This window comes from Schistosoma haematobium, chromosome 2 (assembly GCF_000699445.3).
Source record: "Schistosoma haematobium chromosome 2, whole genome shotgun sequence".
In the NCBI taxonomy this organism is placed as follows: Eukaryota; Metazoa; Platyhelminthes; class Trematoda; order Strigeidida; family Schistosomatidae; genus Schistosoma; species Schistosoma haematobium.
The window spans coordinates 46,039,088-46,052,998 of NC_067197.1; the positions used below are offsets into that span (position 1 = coordinate 46,039,088).

At 37.5% G+C, this 13,911-nt stretch overlaps 1 protein-coding gene across 2 annotated transcripts in view; it reads right to left on the reverse strand.

The window, feature by feature from the left end:
* RPUSD4_1 (Mitochondrial RNA pseudouridine synthase rpusd4) overlaps nucleotides 1-9,729 on the reverse strand; it is a 29,164-nt gene extending 19,435 nt beyond the window's left edge. The window contains exons 1-8 of one of the 2 annotated variants that reach the window (XM_051215362.1): nucleotides 9,112-9,729; nucleotides 5,115-5,202; nucleotides 4,920-5,056; nucleotides 4,790-4,876; nucleotides 3,613-4,740; nucleotides 3,398-3,559; nucleotides 1,363-1,740; nucleotides 417-572 (exon numbers count right to left, since the gene is read on the reverse strand). In XM_051215362.1, the coding sequence (XP_051068576.1) occupies nucleotides 4,555-4,740; nucleotides 4,790-4,876; nucleotides 4,920-5,056; nucleotides 5,115-5,202; nucleotides 9,112-9,387 (774 nt within the window). In that variant the 5' untranslated portion in view covers nucleotides 9,388-9,729 and the 3' untranslated portion in view covers nucleotides 417-572; nucleotides 1,363-1,740; nucleotides 3,398-3,559; nucleotides 3,613-4,554. Of the gene's footprint in view, nucleotides 1-416; nucleotides 573-1,362; nucleotides 1,741-3,397; nucleotides 3,560-3,612; nucleotides 4,741-4,789; nucleotides 4,877-4,919; nucleotides 5,057-5,114; nucleotides 5,203-9,111 lie in introns of those variants that run through there. The other variant, XM_051215363.1, reaches the window with a different exon arrangement.
* Nucleotides 9,730-13,911: the final 4,182 nt, after the last annotated feature.

The following is a 13,911-nucleotide window of genomic DNA, read 5'->3' on the forward strand; positions in this document are numbered from 1 at the left end:
AAACCAATAGTGCACATGAGCTCTAGTATCCTGAAGGAACAAATGGCGTATGAACCAATCGTTGGTCACCGGCTATCATGTGACTGCATCTCCTCACGATGCTCCAGTGCCTTGTGGATCAGACCTTTAGGTCGAAGACTCCGGGGTGTGGCCCTCTAAGCGAACCACCTGCCTCGGTTTGGGCAACCGTGAAGTATCATAGCCCACATATAAGTAAAGTGACTTTTGTGACGCATTGGTATCCGGTGCCCCTTTGTACTAATATTTTTGTGTTCAAATAAATAAATAACGGCTTCCTATTATACTTTCTGTAATCCATCCTTGAAGTTGCTCAGTCCGTCATTACTCATAAATAACTTTATAAATAGAGAAAACAAACAGTGAAATTAGTTGTAAATTGAGATTTTTCGACAAACCTCTTATTTCTATAATTGATTTATACAATACCGTTGCAGCTTCTTCTTCAGTTAATAAATCAAATTTATATGGATCTTCATCCGGGACACGATATCCTTGACTATCCAATTTTTCTGGGACCGACGCTGTCGATTTATTTGATGGTATATCTAAGGCTAAAAAGTGACCCGAAAATTGAGTGTATTTATCTTTAAAACAGTATAATCATGGTTAATATACATATACATTTGAATTGTGATCTGAGTAGGATCTAGCACGCATGTCCCATCCTAAATAAGACTCATCAGATGATTATATGTACCACGTCTTAGTGTTGATGTTCACATTGACACTTGAACCCAGCACCTAACGCTCTAAATACTAATACCTTATAATAAAGACTGATTAGAATTCAACCGAAGATATTGACAGCGAAATGACTCAAGTCCTTACTAAAAAAGATACGTGTCATACCCGTTGAACAAATTAGCGGTTATTTGGACATTGAGTTCCAATATGGACATCAATACTGGGGTGGAGATAGATTCAGATGAAGAGTCCCAAGTAGGACGAGACGTGTATCCTAGATTCTACTGCTACTCACAACCCGTTTATCAAAATTACCTAGTTTTCCCCTATTACTAGTAAATTGTAGTACTGATGAATAAGGAGGTCCTTGGAAAAATCCTAACCTACATTACCACCCTGACCTCTGTTAAATTCTGATAGGATGTTCTCGCTTTTGGTCTTAGATTTTACGTCTCCAGGGTCATTGCTATCACTACATAAACAGGATTATCTGTTGGGAATATAAAAGTTTAGAAGAATCGAGAAAGAATGAATGCATTTGAGCACCTAGTGAAACCAATTTTGAGCTATTTAAATATAAAAGTATGCATCCATGTACGAGCAAAACTGTATCCATCATTACATAACACATGACAATAAACTCAATAAAAAACTTACTAGTACCAGTGTATAGATTTAACTTGGTTCTTTGTCGGATAATTCTAACTGCATCTGATCCATATTCAACATCATCATCGTAACGACTATCATTATCATTTTTGTTAAGTCTCAATGAATCATTATTATTTCGGCGTACATTATTATCAACCCGAACAGTCTTGGTCCCAGGGACCAATTTTTCCTGTTTTCTTAGATTTGCATAGCTTTTCAAAGTAATATCAGTATGTGTATTAGTATTAGTAATAGTAGTAGCAGGATGAGGAATATGCTTTTTACCAGTACTAATTTTAGGCTGTGAAATTATCAATGGATTAGTAGTATTGTTAACTACTGAGCTGACATTTTCTATTGGATTTGTATTAGATCCTGTGGAGCCTATGTACATTAATAAGTGAAGAAAAAAAGGATTTAATTAAAAGACTAGCTAAATCCCTTCTGTCCTATGGATATATATATTAGTGCAAGAACATAAATACCCTGGAATGATTCACTCACCAAAAAAATAATGCCATACTCAAAACAATCTCTTTGATAAACTTATCAGTCATTCATTCAATCACAACGTAAAACCTGGTACGTATGTACATGGGCTCAAGTTGCCATACCCCATTAGCACAGAAAGATGAAACTCTCAGGCTAAATCCCAGAATAATAGAGGTAGTAATAGCATCACCAGTAAGTAATGAGATGATAAACTTATGTCATACAAGGGTAAGATGTTCATGATGTGTGACTTATTAGCGCAACACATTTATGATAATCTGACGACATATTTGCTTGTAAGAACATTTATATCTGAAAAATGAAAGGTCAAACTAGACAAATCTGAAGAGCAAATAAAGATAATTAGTAGAACGTGGACATTGCTCTGGATAATAAATCAGCATTACCAGGGTAGTTTCTAAATGAGAACAAACTGTTTTTGACCACCTAAGACAAGTTTGATACTTTGTATGGTGAAGGCTTCAACACACCTTAAAAATCGCACATCTTAGTGGTTGAAACCCCTCTTCATAGCAAAGACAATTAATATGCAATGTGTTTGAAAACAGAAACCGGGAATAACTAGCCAGTTTGGGAATGAATACTTGTAGGAGTTCTAATCAACACAGATAAGTTAGCATGACCCGTGTTAAAGTTTTGGAGATGTCAAGAGATATTGAGATTGCAGATTCTAGATTTATGTAGCTCCAAAATACTGTTTTCTCTAAACGCAGTTACAATTTTACACATATTGTTACAATATGCACTTGTATATGCTACCAGCACCTTTATGTTATATTTACTTTATTAAATGATTATTCCGTGTTAATTTGCTTGAGGTTTAGTTTTCATTTTATTATTTCATTCTATTTGTGTGTGGGCTGTGATACTGCCTGAGTGCCCAAACGGAAGCAGGTAGTTTTCTCCATACCCGAAGCCTTCGACCTAGAGGTCTAATCCACAAGACAGTGGAGCAACGTTAGAAGATGCAGTCACATGGTATCCGGTGCCCAATAAAAGGTCCATATACCATTTGTTCTCTCAAAATCCTGGGGCCCAATGTGCACCATTGGTTTGGAATCAGGGTCCTCCAATCCCCTGGATAGATCCTCCGTGTCCACCACCCCGGTTAAAACGCTAAACAGTCACTTCTCATCCTCTCAATTTCGTAAACGACAGTAATGCCGAGAGAAGGCAATGAGTGGAGCTTGTCTAACAGTGACTGCATATGCGTTGCCATATGCGAGCGTTTTCATAGGAAGATCTGACTCTTCCCACCCTCGACCATATTACGGCATTTGAGAGCTCCATTAGTAGGTAACATTCCCACACTTGATATGGTTGAACTCTACTGGTCACTGCTTGTGACAAGAACTTGGAGAATTATTTCTTGGAATCGGTAACTGCTGAGCGCATAATTATTAGACAATAACTGTGTAACTAAAATCAGTCCATAAACCCCTTTAGTAATAATAATAACGTTATAAAATCCAAACATATATCACTATGAAAACATAATGATAATAATAATAAAAAGAAAGTTCATTACCAAAATATTGTGAGTCGATCTCACATAAATCATCTAAATGAGATGTCTTTGAATGAAGTACAGTTATTTCAGATGAATTCTTCTTAGATTTAACACTCTCTCTAGCATGTAACTTGACATCATCATCATCATGTACACCAAAATATTGTTCATCAATAATATCTTTAAAAAAATAATATGAAATAAGATATATGTACAAATACACATACACACACTACTTTTTGATGTTGATAATGATGCTTTACGTTTACTTTCTTCACGTTTAATCACTTCGACTTTCTGATCATATTCAATACCGAAATAATCCTAGGAAGAATTAGAATTGTATTAGATAAATAACTACTTTAATGTAATAATAATAATTACTTATTTATTTAAACACATAAACATTGGTACAAGGATGTACCAAACAGATATCCGCTACATAAATCACTCGATGTGTGAGGGCTAGAATACTAGCCGAGTGCCCAAACTGATACAGGTGGTTTTCTAAGGGGGCCACACACCGGAGCCTTCGACCTAAAGGTCTGTTCCACAAGGCAGTGGAGCATCGTGAGGAGATGCAGTCACATGATAGCCGGTGACCAACGATTGGTTCATACGTCATTTGTTCCTTCGGGATCCTGGAGCCCATGTGCACTAATGGTTTGTAATCAGGGCTTTCCAACTTCCCTAGGTGGATCCTCAATATCTACCAACCCGGTTAAAGTGCCGGACATTCGCTTTTCATCCTCTCAATTTCGTAAACAGCACCCCCACCACGATAAGGCAGCAAGTAGGACTTCCCTGGTAGTGGTTGTATGAACGTGGCAACGTGAGAGTATTTCAAGAGGGAAAGCGGACTCTCCCACTCTCGGTTGTACTAGGGAATTCGGGGGTTATTAACAATAATATTATAATATCAATAATTACCAGTAAGAAGAAGAAGAAGAAGCAACTAGTGAAACATTTACACATTTGAATTATTCAACACATCAGTAAATTTTCTTATAATGAATCGTTTAATGAAAATATATAAAACATACTTCAAGTTTTTATATAGATATATATTCTATAATGTCACAAAAGTAGAATTAAAGTACAATTGTTCTTAAAGATCAAAACAATTTAACAAGAAGAGTAATAGAGGTAAAAGAACTTTTTAGTAAAGATATTAGTTAAATATGCATTAGTACTGGATGATAGTCTGGTGCATCTGTGAATATTAATCCAACAAATACATGATTCTTCCACTTTGGATGACGTAATATTTTACAACAAACAGAATTGTCTAGATCAAATCCAAAATGTTTCATAGTTTCATCGGTTTCTGTGAGCATAGCTTCACCATGTGATCCAATATACTAAAATTATTATTAAAAAGTTTATTAGAATTTATTACGAAAAACAAACCGGTTTCCCAGTGAAGGGATCAATAAAATCTGCCCAATACCCCAATTCTTTTAAAGACGAGCATATTTCTATTGCTGAAGTAATAAACTGAATATTATTTTATGATTTAAAAATATTTTCAAACACTTACAGATCGTGCTAACTGTTCACGTTCATCAGCAGCTTCTTCACTCCATGCATCTAACGATTCATTGGTGTGATGACTAAGAATTAGTGCTGTTAAAGGTTTTAATGAAAGTTTTCTCGATGGGAACACATTAGCTAAAGCTAAAATTTATATTTAAGTATAAGAGAGTTTATAGAAAACAAAGTAGATACAACTAACTTTGCTGAACTAGCACTGGACAGGTGTGTATGGTACATTCAAGTTGATCCGATACCGGTGGAATTATTGAGGGCTGAGATTCACTGAACTAGTTGGTAAAAAATAAGTAAATTTAGATAAGTTAACAAAAGAGTCTGACGAACTGTAATCTTCATTAAAACATGAAAGCAGCTATGCGACAAAACAGCTATTTCTAAAATAATGTGATTAAGCAGCTTTTTAGTTAAACAAAGAGGCACAGATAGAAGCATACGTGTATCCTTCTAGTTTTCTAATTTATAGAGAATATAATGGGATATCCAAAAAGTGGAAATAACAATAATAGCGGTAACAACAGTAACAAGAATGTTTTGAAAAAGACAAGTCAAAAGTGATTAGAGTAATAAACAAAGGATAACATCGTGACCACTACTTACAGTAAGTCAATGAATAGATATTAGTAATAACTAAAGTCTACAGCAGCATATCCCATCATTCATACTTGATGATGAGTCGTTAGAAGTTGTCGAAACTCTATGTACCTGAGTAGCTGTGTGTGACGGTATTGGTGTGTCCAATGAAACCAATCAACATATAATGAAACCTCAAGCGGATTTCACTAATCTTAGAAATCTTTGAAGCCATTGTGGTGTTAGTCTGGTTGTATAAGGTTGGGTCTACAACGCTTCGGTGACCAGTTCTCCTCTATGCTTGCGAAACCTGGTCTCTAATTTGAGGATGTTCGGTGACCGTGCTCGATCACCGTTGTCTCCGGAGGATTGCTGGTACCCGGTAACATCTAGTTTAGGCACAGTAAAGACAACTCACTTGGTATCGTCATCTTGAAATATCGGCTTCGGAGACTTGGAAATGTAGCACGAATATCATCCCATAGACTTCCACATTTTGTATATCGATATTTAGAAATCTGATGCTTTGCAGTAAAATCTTAAAAGGTAGATCTCGACATCGAACTAAATTTACTATCAAAAGAACCTGAGAGGCTTTGCTTACTCGTCGACATTAGACACACTATATCCCAAGGTTGTCACATTTCGGTGTCCAATAATATACTTTGAAGACATTTCGAAGGTTTTATAGCATTTGGATGACAGTTTATTTTGTTGGCTACTCGATCTTTTACTGACAATGAGTTAGTTGACCATGTTATTGATGTGACACCAATCAAATTGAAAGATGTAAATAGCCGACATGAACGATTCAAAAAGAAATACTAACTGAATTTTGTTTGCCGTTGACATAGAATAAGTTTCATAATCTGAAATTTTGCATGCGAAATACTCGCTTTTTGGTTCAGCCTACACTTATGAACAAGCGGCGGTTTTGTGTATGAGCTTGAACCACAGACCTCATTTCAGATGCAAATCTCTAATTAGTATTACTCATCATAATAAGCAGAACGATTCCTCATTGTGACTCGCACTTGCACTCATCTCATCGATAAGCTGGTGCTACTAACATGCATCGTCGGATGATAGTTTCATTATTCAATGACGTCTGTCAGTATCTTGATTAGAAATATATTGGCATTTCATGTTGTGAAACCGGATATCCAGTGGTAACTAATAACAGATGGGGTACCGTATACAACTGCTATACTCGCTTTAGCCCCCCCCAGCTACTTCAAAAGGCGGATCATGTTAAGATTTGCAAGACAAGACCAAAAAAGCTTGAGTGTACATTCAACCTACTCCGGTTACATATCAATTATGGTTATTAATTAGTTTTATGAACCAAGTAAGTCACTGAATACAAAATCAATATGAAGCAAACAATCATAGGAAAATGCATTTAGAATCAAATTACTAAATACACGTGACAAATGGTGAAAATTAATGAAGGGGAACCACGAAAGTGCTATGCCTAAAGTAAAATCACTTTAAATCGATATAATGAATATATTATTTTTATTTCTCGCATGTTCCATTTAGAGATACAGTATCTTCAAAAGTATCCAGCTTGCCCGACTTAGTATGTTTTTATGCGCCCCATTAATAAGTGTTTGGGCCCCTTAAGTTCAAACCGAAATTTATCAATCTTACAAACAGGGGTCATATCAAACTTGGGAAATCTTCTTGAAGGGTTAAGTCTAAATCAATTAAACTTCTCCCAAGCGGTACTTAGAAACAGAAAAACATGACAGACATGGAAATGTTAACGAAAGAAAGAGAAACAAGTTAAATTATACATTTCCTAACTACTTATGGTCTGAAGCATTTATTTGATGCTCACAATTTTATGCTGACATTTTTCTATTCACGCAAGAAACAAATACACTAACTACTTTACAGTGGAATAATACATAGTAAGTTATATATGGCCGTACTGAAAACTCTTGTGGCTTTTACATAGAACGCAATAGTCAATCTAAGATAGCATTCCCTTTGGTATCATCCTGAACTGCGACAAGACTAGAATTGCACCTGGGTAGACTACACCATATGAACTAGCGTATTGTGTTACCTAACTTCTGATGTTATATTTCCTTTAGATATTTGTATAAGGACTTTGTTAATCCGGAAGTTTTCAAGTCGCCGGCTATTTTATTGATCAGTCAATCATAGATACCGTAAAGCCTAACACAAATGCGTATCGATCCAAGTTGCCACATTTTACACTAGAACTACGACATACAAACGATCTTAAACTTTGGTGAATCGAAGGAACAATAATACCAAAGATACCTAAAGAATTAAACAGACTCATGAGTCTGGCAAAAATGAATGTGCTGAGGAATAAAATACTTCGGATATTTGTCTTCAAGATAGGAAATAGACAAATGTTTACGAATATGTCTGATTCTAAACCATATAACTTAATTTTATATCTACCTAGTCTCTCTACTTTAGGGTTTCCCCACAGTCGTAAGAAATTTGGTAGTTTTTGAAAAAACCGAAGTGTCATAGGATCCTATGGAAATATTGAAGAAAACCCAAAATCTCCCCGAATATTTTGGGTATTCCCCTGAAACTTTGAGGATTTTCCCCAGACCTGTGGAGATTTTGGGGTTTTTTGCCATTTTCGTAAAGTTCTTCATTGTGGCTTCCCAAAAATTTACCCTAAATGGACAAAATTTCCCCCAAAATAGGGAGATTAGGCATATGGTTTAACTCATCATAGCGTTCATCGCGTATACGCTTATGTCTGATACCCGTATATACAGGATCACTCAGTAATTCTTGATTATCTGTCCCGACATCTAAAAGGATTGGTAAACAATGCTTCGGATGAACACCAGCCAGTGCTGTGTATAACGACAGTTTCCCAATGGGTATTCCCATACCATATGCTCCCAAATCACCCAAACCAAGAATACGCTCACCATCAGTAAATACGATAGCCTTTACGATCGGTTCAGGCCAGTTATTTAGAATCGCGAGTATATGATGTCGATCGAGGTCGTCGAAATACTACACTATAACGTTGACAAGCTAAACTAACAGTTGGTGTATATATCAACGGCATACAATATTCCACATGCTCAATAACAAGCTTATAAAATAAAGCCTCGTTTCGGTCTTGTAATGAAGTAAGATAAACGTAGCGCTGCAAATTATCGTTCATATTCTTTAGATTGGCCATCATTTTTGAGATCTGTTTGTCCAGAGTTATTACAGAAGTTGGGAGTAGCCCGTGTGTACCGAGTAATTGTCGCTCATTAAGAGTGAATGCAGTTCCTCGATTTGTTCTCGGATCCCGGACCACATCGATACCGTGAAGCCGAATAAAATTTGGATCTTGTCCACGTACCGAATAGTTTGCATGCCTATAAACGATTTGGTTCCGTTGAAAGGAGAAAAGCTACAAAAGCTTCCTCACGGTGAAATACTTCATATAACGCCTAGAATCACTAACATCTACTAACACGGCCGAAATACACACCCGCAAAGAATTTAAAAATCACACCTCCCTCAAAAACTTGAGAATACATGTATCACTAACCTAGCCCTCCCCATTCACCCAAAAATTTATGAGCGACAACCAATGACATGCTTACCTCTTTTTCATTGTAAACATTCAAAAGAGTTGCAGCATAGTTCTCCTCCTTCATTGGAGGTAATGTATGCACCGCAGGTGTGTATTTCTTTTCCAAAGGTTTCTCATCCTTCACTAACGGAATCCCTACAAACCCAGGCAACGGATATTTTGGATTGACAGCTTCTATTGGTCCAAGTTTAGTATTCGGCCATTTTTTAGTAGAATTCGAGTTGGAAACAACGACTAAAAGTCGATGAACGTGAAACCCACATACCAACGTTGACCAACTTCCCATTCTCCAAATCAGAATGTGAATTAAACGATGAGCGGAACTGCCTCAATAAACTGGCGAATCCTTTGAATTTACTACTAATCGGCCTTGACAATAGCATAGTGAGAGTCCACAGTAGAGTACCAATTAACCAACCGCGTCATCAAATAGTTCAAATGGTTGTGAATAGAATAGAGGGATACTGTATTTAAATGATTCCTGATCTAAAAGAACGGTATCACCGATGTCTTCTAGTAGAAAATATGTATTTTCACTAGTAAAAGAAAAATTATAGTGGGTTAGAACACCTAGGCGCGCAATTTGATAGAAAGAAGTAAAATTTTCTACGTGTTGAGACATTAGATTTATCTTGCGTTTATCGTACCAGAAGTTAGATTACAATTCACGCATAACGCTTCAAGATCTATTTGAATCCACTTTTCAAAAACCATTTTATTTCAACTTTTACCGCCTAAGCTCCCAATTTCGGGGAAAATTTGACCCATTCTGGAAAAACTTTGGGGAAGCCGCTATGGCAAACTTTGGAGAAATGGCACTTAAACCCCAAAATTTCCCCAGACCTGAGGAAATTCCCCAAAGTTCCCCAAATTCCCCCCAAACATTGATGAAGGTCATTTGACTTCGGGAGTTTTCCCAAAATACCTCAAAATTTCCTTAAACTTGGGAGCTCGAGTGGTTGAAGTTTTTCGGTTGGTGCGTATCTTTGTAAACATATGTTGCAGTGAATAAATCCCCGAAATCGATAGCTCCATAATTCTTCGACATTAGATGCTCACCACATTGATTTTAATGGACTCACATGACTGAAGGCGCTCGGTCACGCACCCATATCAGATAGCGAGTGGGAACGATGTGCTCAACTTCGGCAACTGCTAACCAGTTTAGAACAGTCACTTCTTGACATATTGATAACCTATCGGGTATTTCTTCGAACCTCTTCGCTTCTGACTCCAGATTTCATTAGGTGAGGACGTTTCAGCTGTAGGTGTTACTGCTTAATGTGTTGTCAAACTCCGAATACACGTGGTATCTTCAGTGATGAGCTCGGTAAGATCTGGTTCACCAGATCGTAAATTGTGTGTCTATTCCATTTTGAAACTTTAAATATCATTGCTTTACTCTAATTTTTATATATTTTGATGTTTTTTCGTATGTTCGGATATTTTCCCCCCTTGTTCATTCCTACGCTTTATATTCGTCATGACTGTACAGACTCCTAGGTTACTTAATATCAAGACTTTTACATCACCCTCATTCCAGATAATGTCATTCTGGCCCGGCAACATCGAAGTCTGATTCTGCTGCACAGGAGCTAACTTCTACGAGCACGTCGTGAACGATTCACCTGCACGATTCCTCGCAATAGCGAAAGCACTACCACGCGATTTCAACAGGTACGTCGCACCTAGTATGTTTACTAGTGATGTTTCGGGACCTTATGAACTTTAAAAAAAGTCTGTTTTTAAACGCGGAAATCTAACCGAGTGATAAAGGTTATAACGCGTCCTCAATAACATCGATCAAAAATGTCGTCGATGCGGTCAACCAATGTTTCTCTCCACTATTAGAGATTACGTGCAGTGTGATAGGTACAAGGGATGGTATCACAAATTATGTTACTATCTATCGTTGGACGTGTGCAAACGTCGTTACAAATCTAAAATCAGAAGTGTACTACCAATGAGGTTTTATGAGTTCACGATGCTAACGTAATGACACTTGACGGGTCGGTTGGAGGCGGCAAGCAACAAAAAGGACCTTGAAGTTAACACTCGAAGATTATGACAAAGGGAACGTTGTACCAAATGACAAGATCAGAAGAAGATCAGAATACCATGTCACTACCTTATTGCCTTAATGCTGAATAAGTTGCTGCTATATTGGAGCTAAGGATATTATGGTTACCCAGTCACAATTGAACTGAACACGAATAAGAAAATTCGTAACCAGAACATATAAATCACCTAAACGATTCAAAGTGGGATTGGATATAATATCAGCAGTATCAGTATGAATCGATTATTTTTAGATCAACGTTTATGATTTCTATCGAAGGATTGAGGGCTTCTCGTGTTAGACGGGAATGGTGTAAGCAACACCTAACGTCGAAGTAACACCTGGCAGTCAGCACCTTACGTGGATTACCCCTTCGTTGCATCAAGGTCCTATGTATATTCTGGAGACGGTACAACACAAAGAACGTTGTTAGTTAAAGTAGGTAAAAGCGAAGGCGTGACCACCACCACATGGGCAAGTTCATGGCGTATGATTGATTGATGTGCGTTGGCTGTCCTTGACTTTGACAGGGGTCGATGATTTGTTCGATAATGAGTGACTCACATGCCGGACGGTTTGGTTGAGGCTTAGTGACATATCACTGACCCTACATATTAACGACCGTAGTTTTGGAAAGGTGTGGCTTCAAACTCAACAAAATAACAGTGAACTTTGGTCAACTGTCCAATCAAATTAGACGTTCCTCTAACTTTCAAAACCGACAGCTGAACGTTGATTGGTTAAGGAGAGATGATTAACCAACACTACGACTTGTTCCATATGTCAGCGGCCGTACCATATACCTTCTTTATTTCTACCTAGTTTAGACAATATTTCTAGTTATATTTTGTCTGTTTGTTGAAGGTACCTAGAACCAGACTACCCGAGTATCGAAATAAGCCAGAATGGTAGGGAAAGTTATTGAATGATATGAATTCGATATAAATATTGAGTGGTTCAGTCAACCACACCATTCTAGTTAACAAGTATAAATGAAGGCTAAGTGAAGGGTGTTAATGAGTTTCATAACGTCAGTTAGGATTGATATGAAAAGATGAAAAAGCAAAATCAAACTTCTTTACCCATTGTGAGTTTTGTTAAACATTACTTTAGTTTTCATTCAGTGTGACGACTACTCAGAGTAGCATTTATTTTTGCTTTTAGTGTGATATTTTATTCGGCATAGCATTAATTTATTTGTGTGGTGTGTTTGTTCAAGATACGATATTCTTGTATTAAATTAACGCAACGAATGCTCAGCATGACATTCAGCATATGATTTGTTATAACTTCAAGCATTTTCTATATGAGATTTCATCCGAATTATTAATCGAAATGAGTGAAAAATCAATATATAAGTGAGTGTATTTTCCACTAGGTCGTCGTTGTCGTGTTTTGATGTTAATAATCGTCATTTGTACCAGTTTTGATGTTCTTACTTCGTCTAGTTGGAATTGCGATGGTTCATCGTTGTACAGGTATAATTATTAGGCGATTCATACATAACAGTCAGCGACGTGTATTCAAAATAAGTTTACGCAACTACCATGTGTTCACAAAAGAATGATCTGAAAATCATTCCGAAACGTCTTAATTGCTCTGTCTAGCTCCGAAAATAAAATTCAGCTAGAACAAATTTATGGTCCACGTGATATTAGCCGAGAAAGCTATGGGGACTCATAATCAGAAAATAACTGGAGCAACACGATAAACCCTAATGTTAATCAAAATCAGTGGGAGACAGTAACCTATATCAAACCAAATTATTTTATTTCTCACGGCTTACTTACTTACTTACTTACGCCTGTTACTCCTCGTGAAGGAGCATAGGCCGCTCACCAGCGTTCTCCATACAACCCTGTCCTGGGCAATCCTTTCTAGCTCCGTCCAGTTGTAATTCATCGTTTTCATATCTGCTTCTATTATCCGACGTAATGTGTTCTTTGGCCTTCCTCTTTTTCGCTTCCCTTCAGGATTCCAAGTTAGGGCTTGCCTCGTGATGCAGTTTGACGATTTGCGTAATGTATGTCCTATCCATTTCCATCGTCTTTTCCTAATTTCTTCTTCAGCTGGAAGTTGGTTTGTTCTCTCCCACAGAAGGCTGTTGCTGATGGTATCCGGCCAATGGATGTTGAGTATCTTGCGTAGACAGCTATTTATAAATACTTGTACCTTCTTGATTGTGGTTGTTGTAGTTCTCCAAGTTTCAGCTCCATACAGTAGAACTGCCTTGACATTCGTATTGAAGATTCTCACTTTGATATTGGTTGAAAGTTGTTTTGAGTTCCATATGTTCTTCAATTGTAGGAATGCGGCCCTTGCTTTGCCAATCCTCGCCTTTACGTCTGCATCCGAACCTCCTTGTTCATCGATGATGCTTCCCAGGTATGTGAAGGATTCTACATCTTCCAGAGTTTCGCCATCAAGGGTGATTGGATTGCTGTTCTCCGCTTTGAATTTGAGGACCTTGGTTTTCCCTTTGTGTATACTGAGGCCTACTGATGCAGAGACTGCTGCTACACTGGCTGTCTTCATCTGCATCTGTTCGTGTGTACGTGATAGGAGGGCTAGGTCATCTGCGAAGTCCAAATCGTCTAATTGATTCTGAGCTGTCCATTGTATTCCGTGTTTTCCTTCAGATGTTGAGGTCTTTATAATCCAGTCGACCACCAGAAGAAAGAGGAAGGGGGAGAGTAGACAGCCTTGTCTGACTCCGGTCCTTACTTGGAATGCATCTGTCAGCTGTCCTCC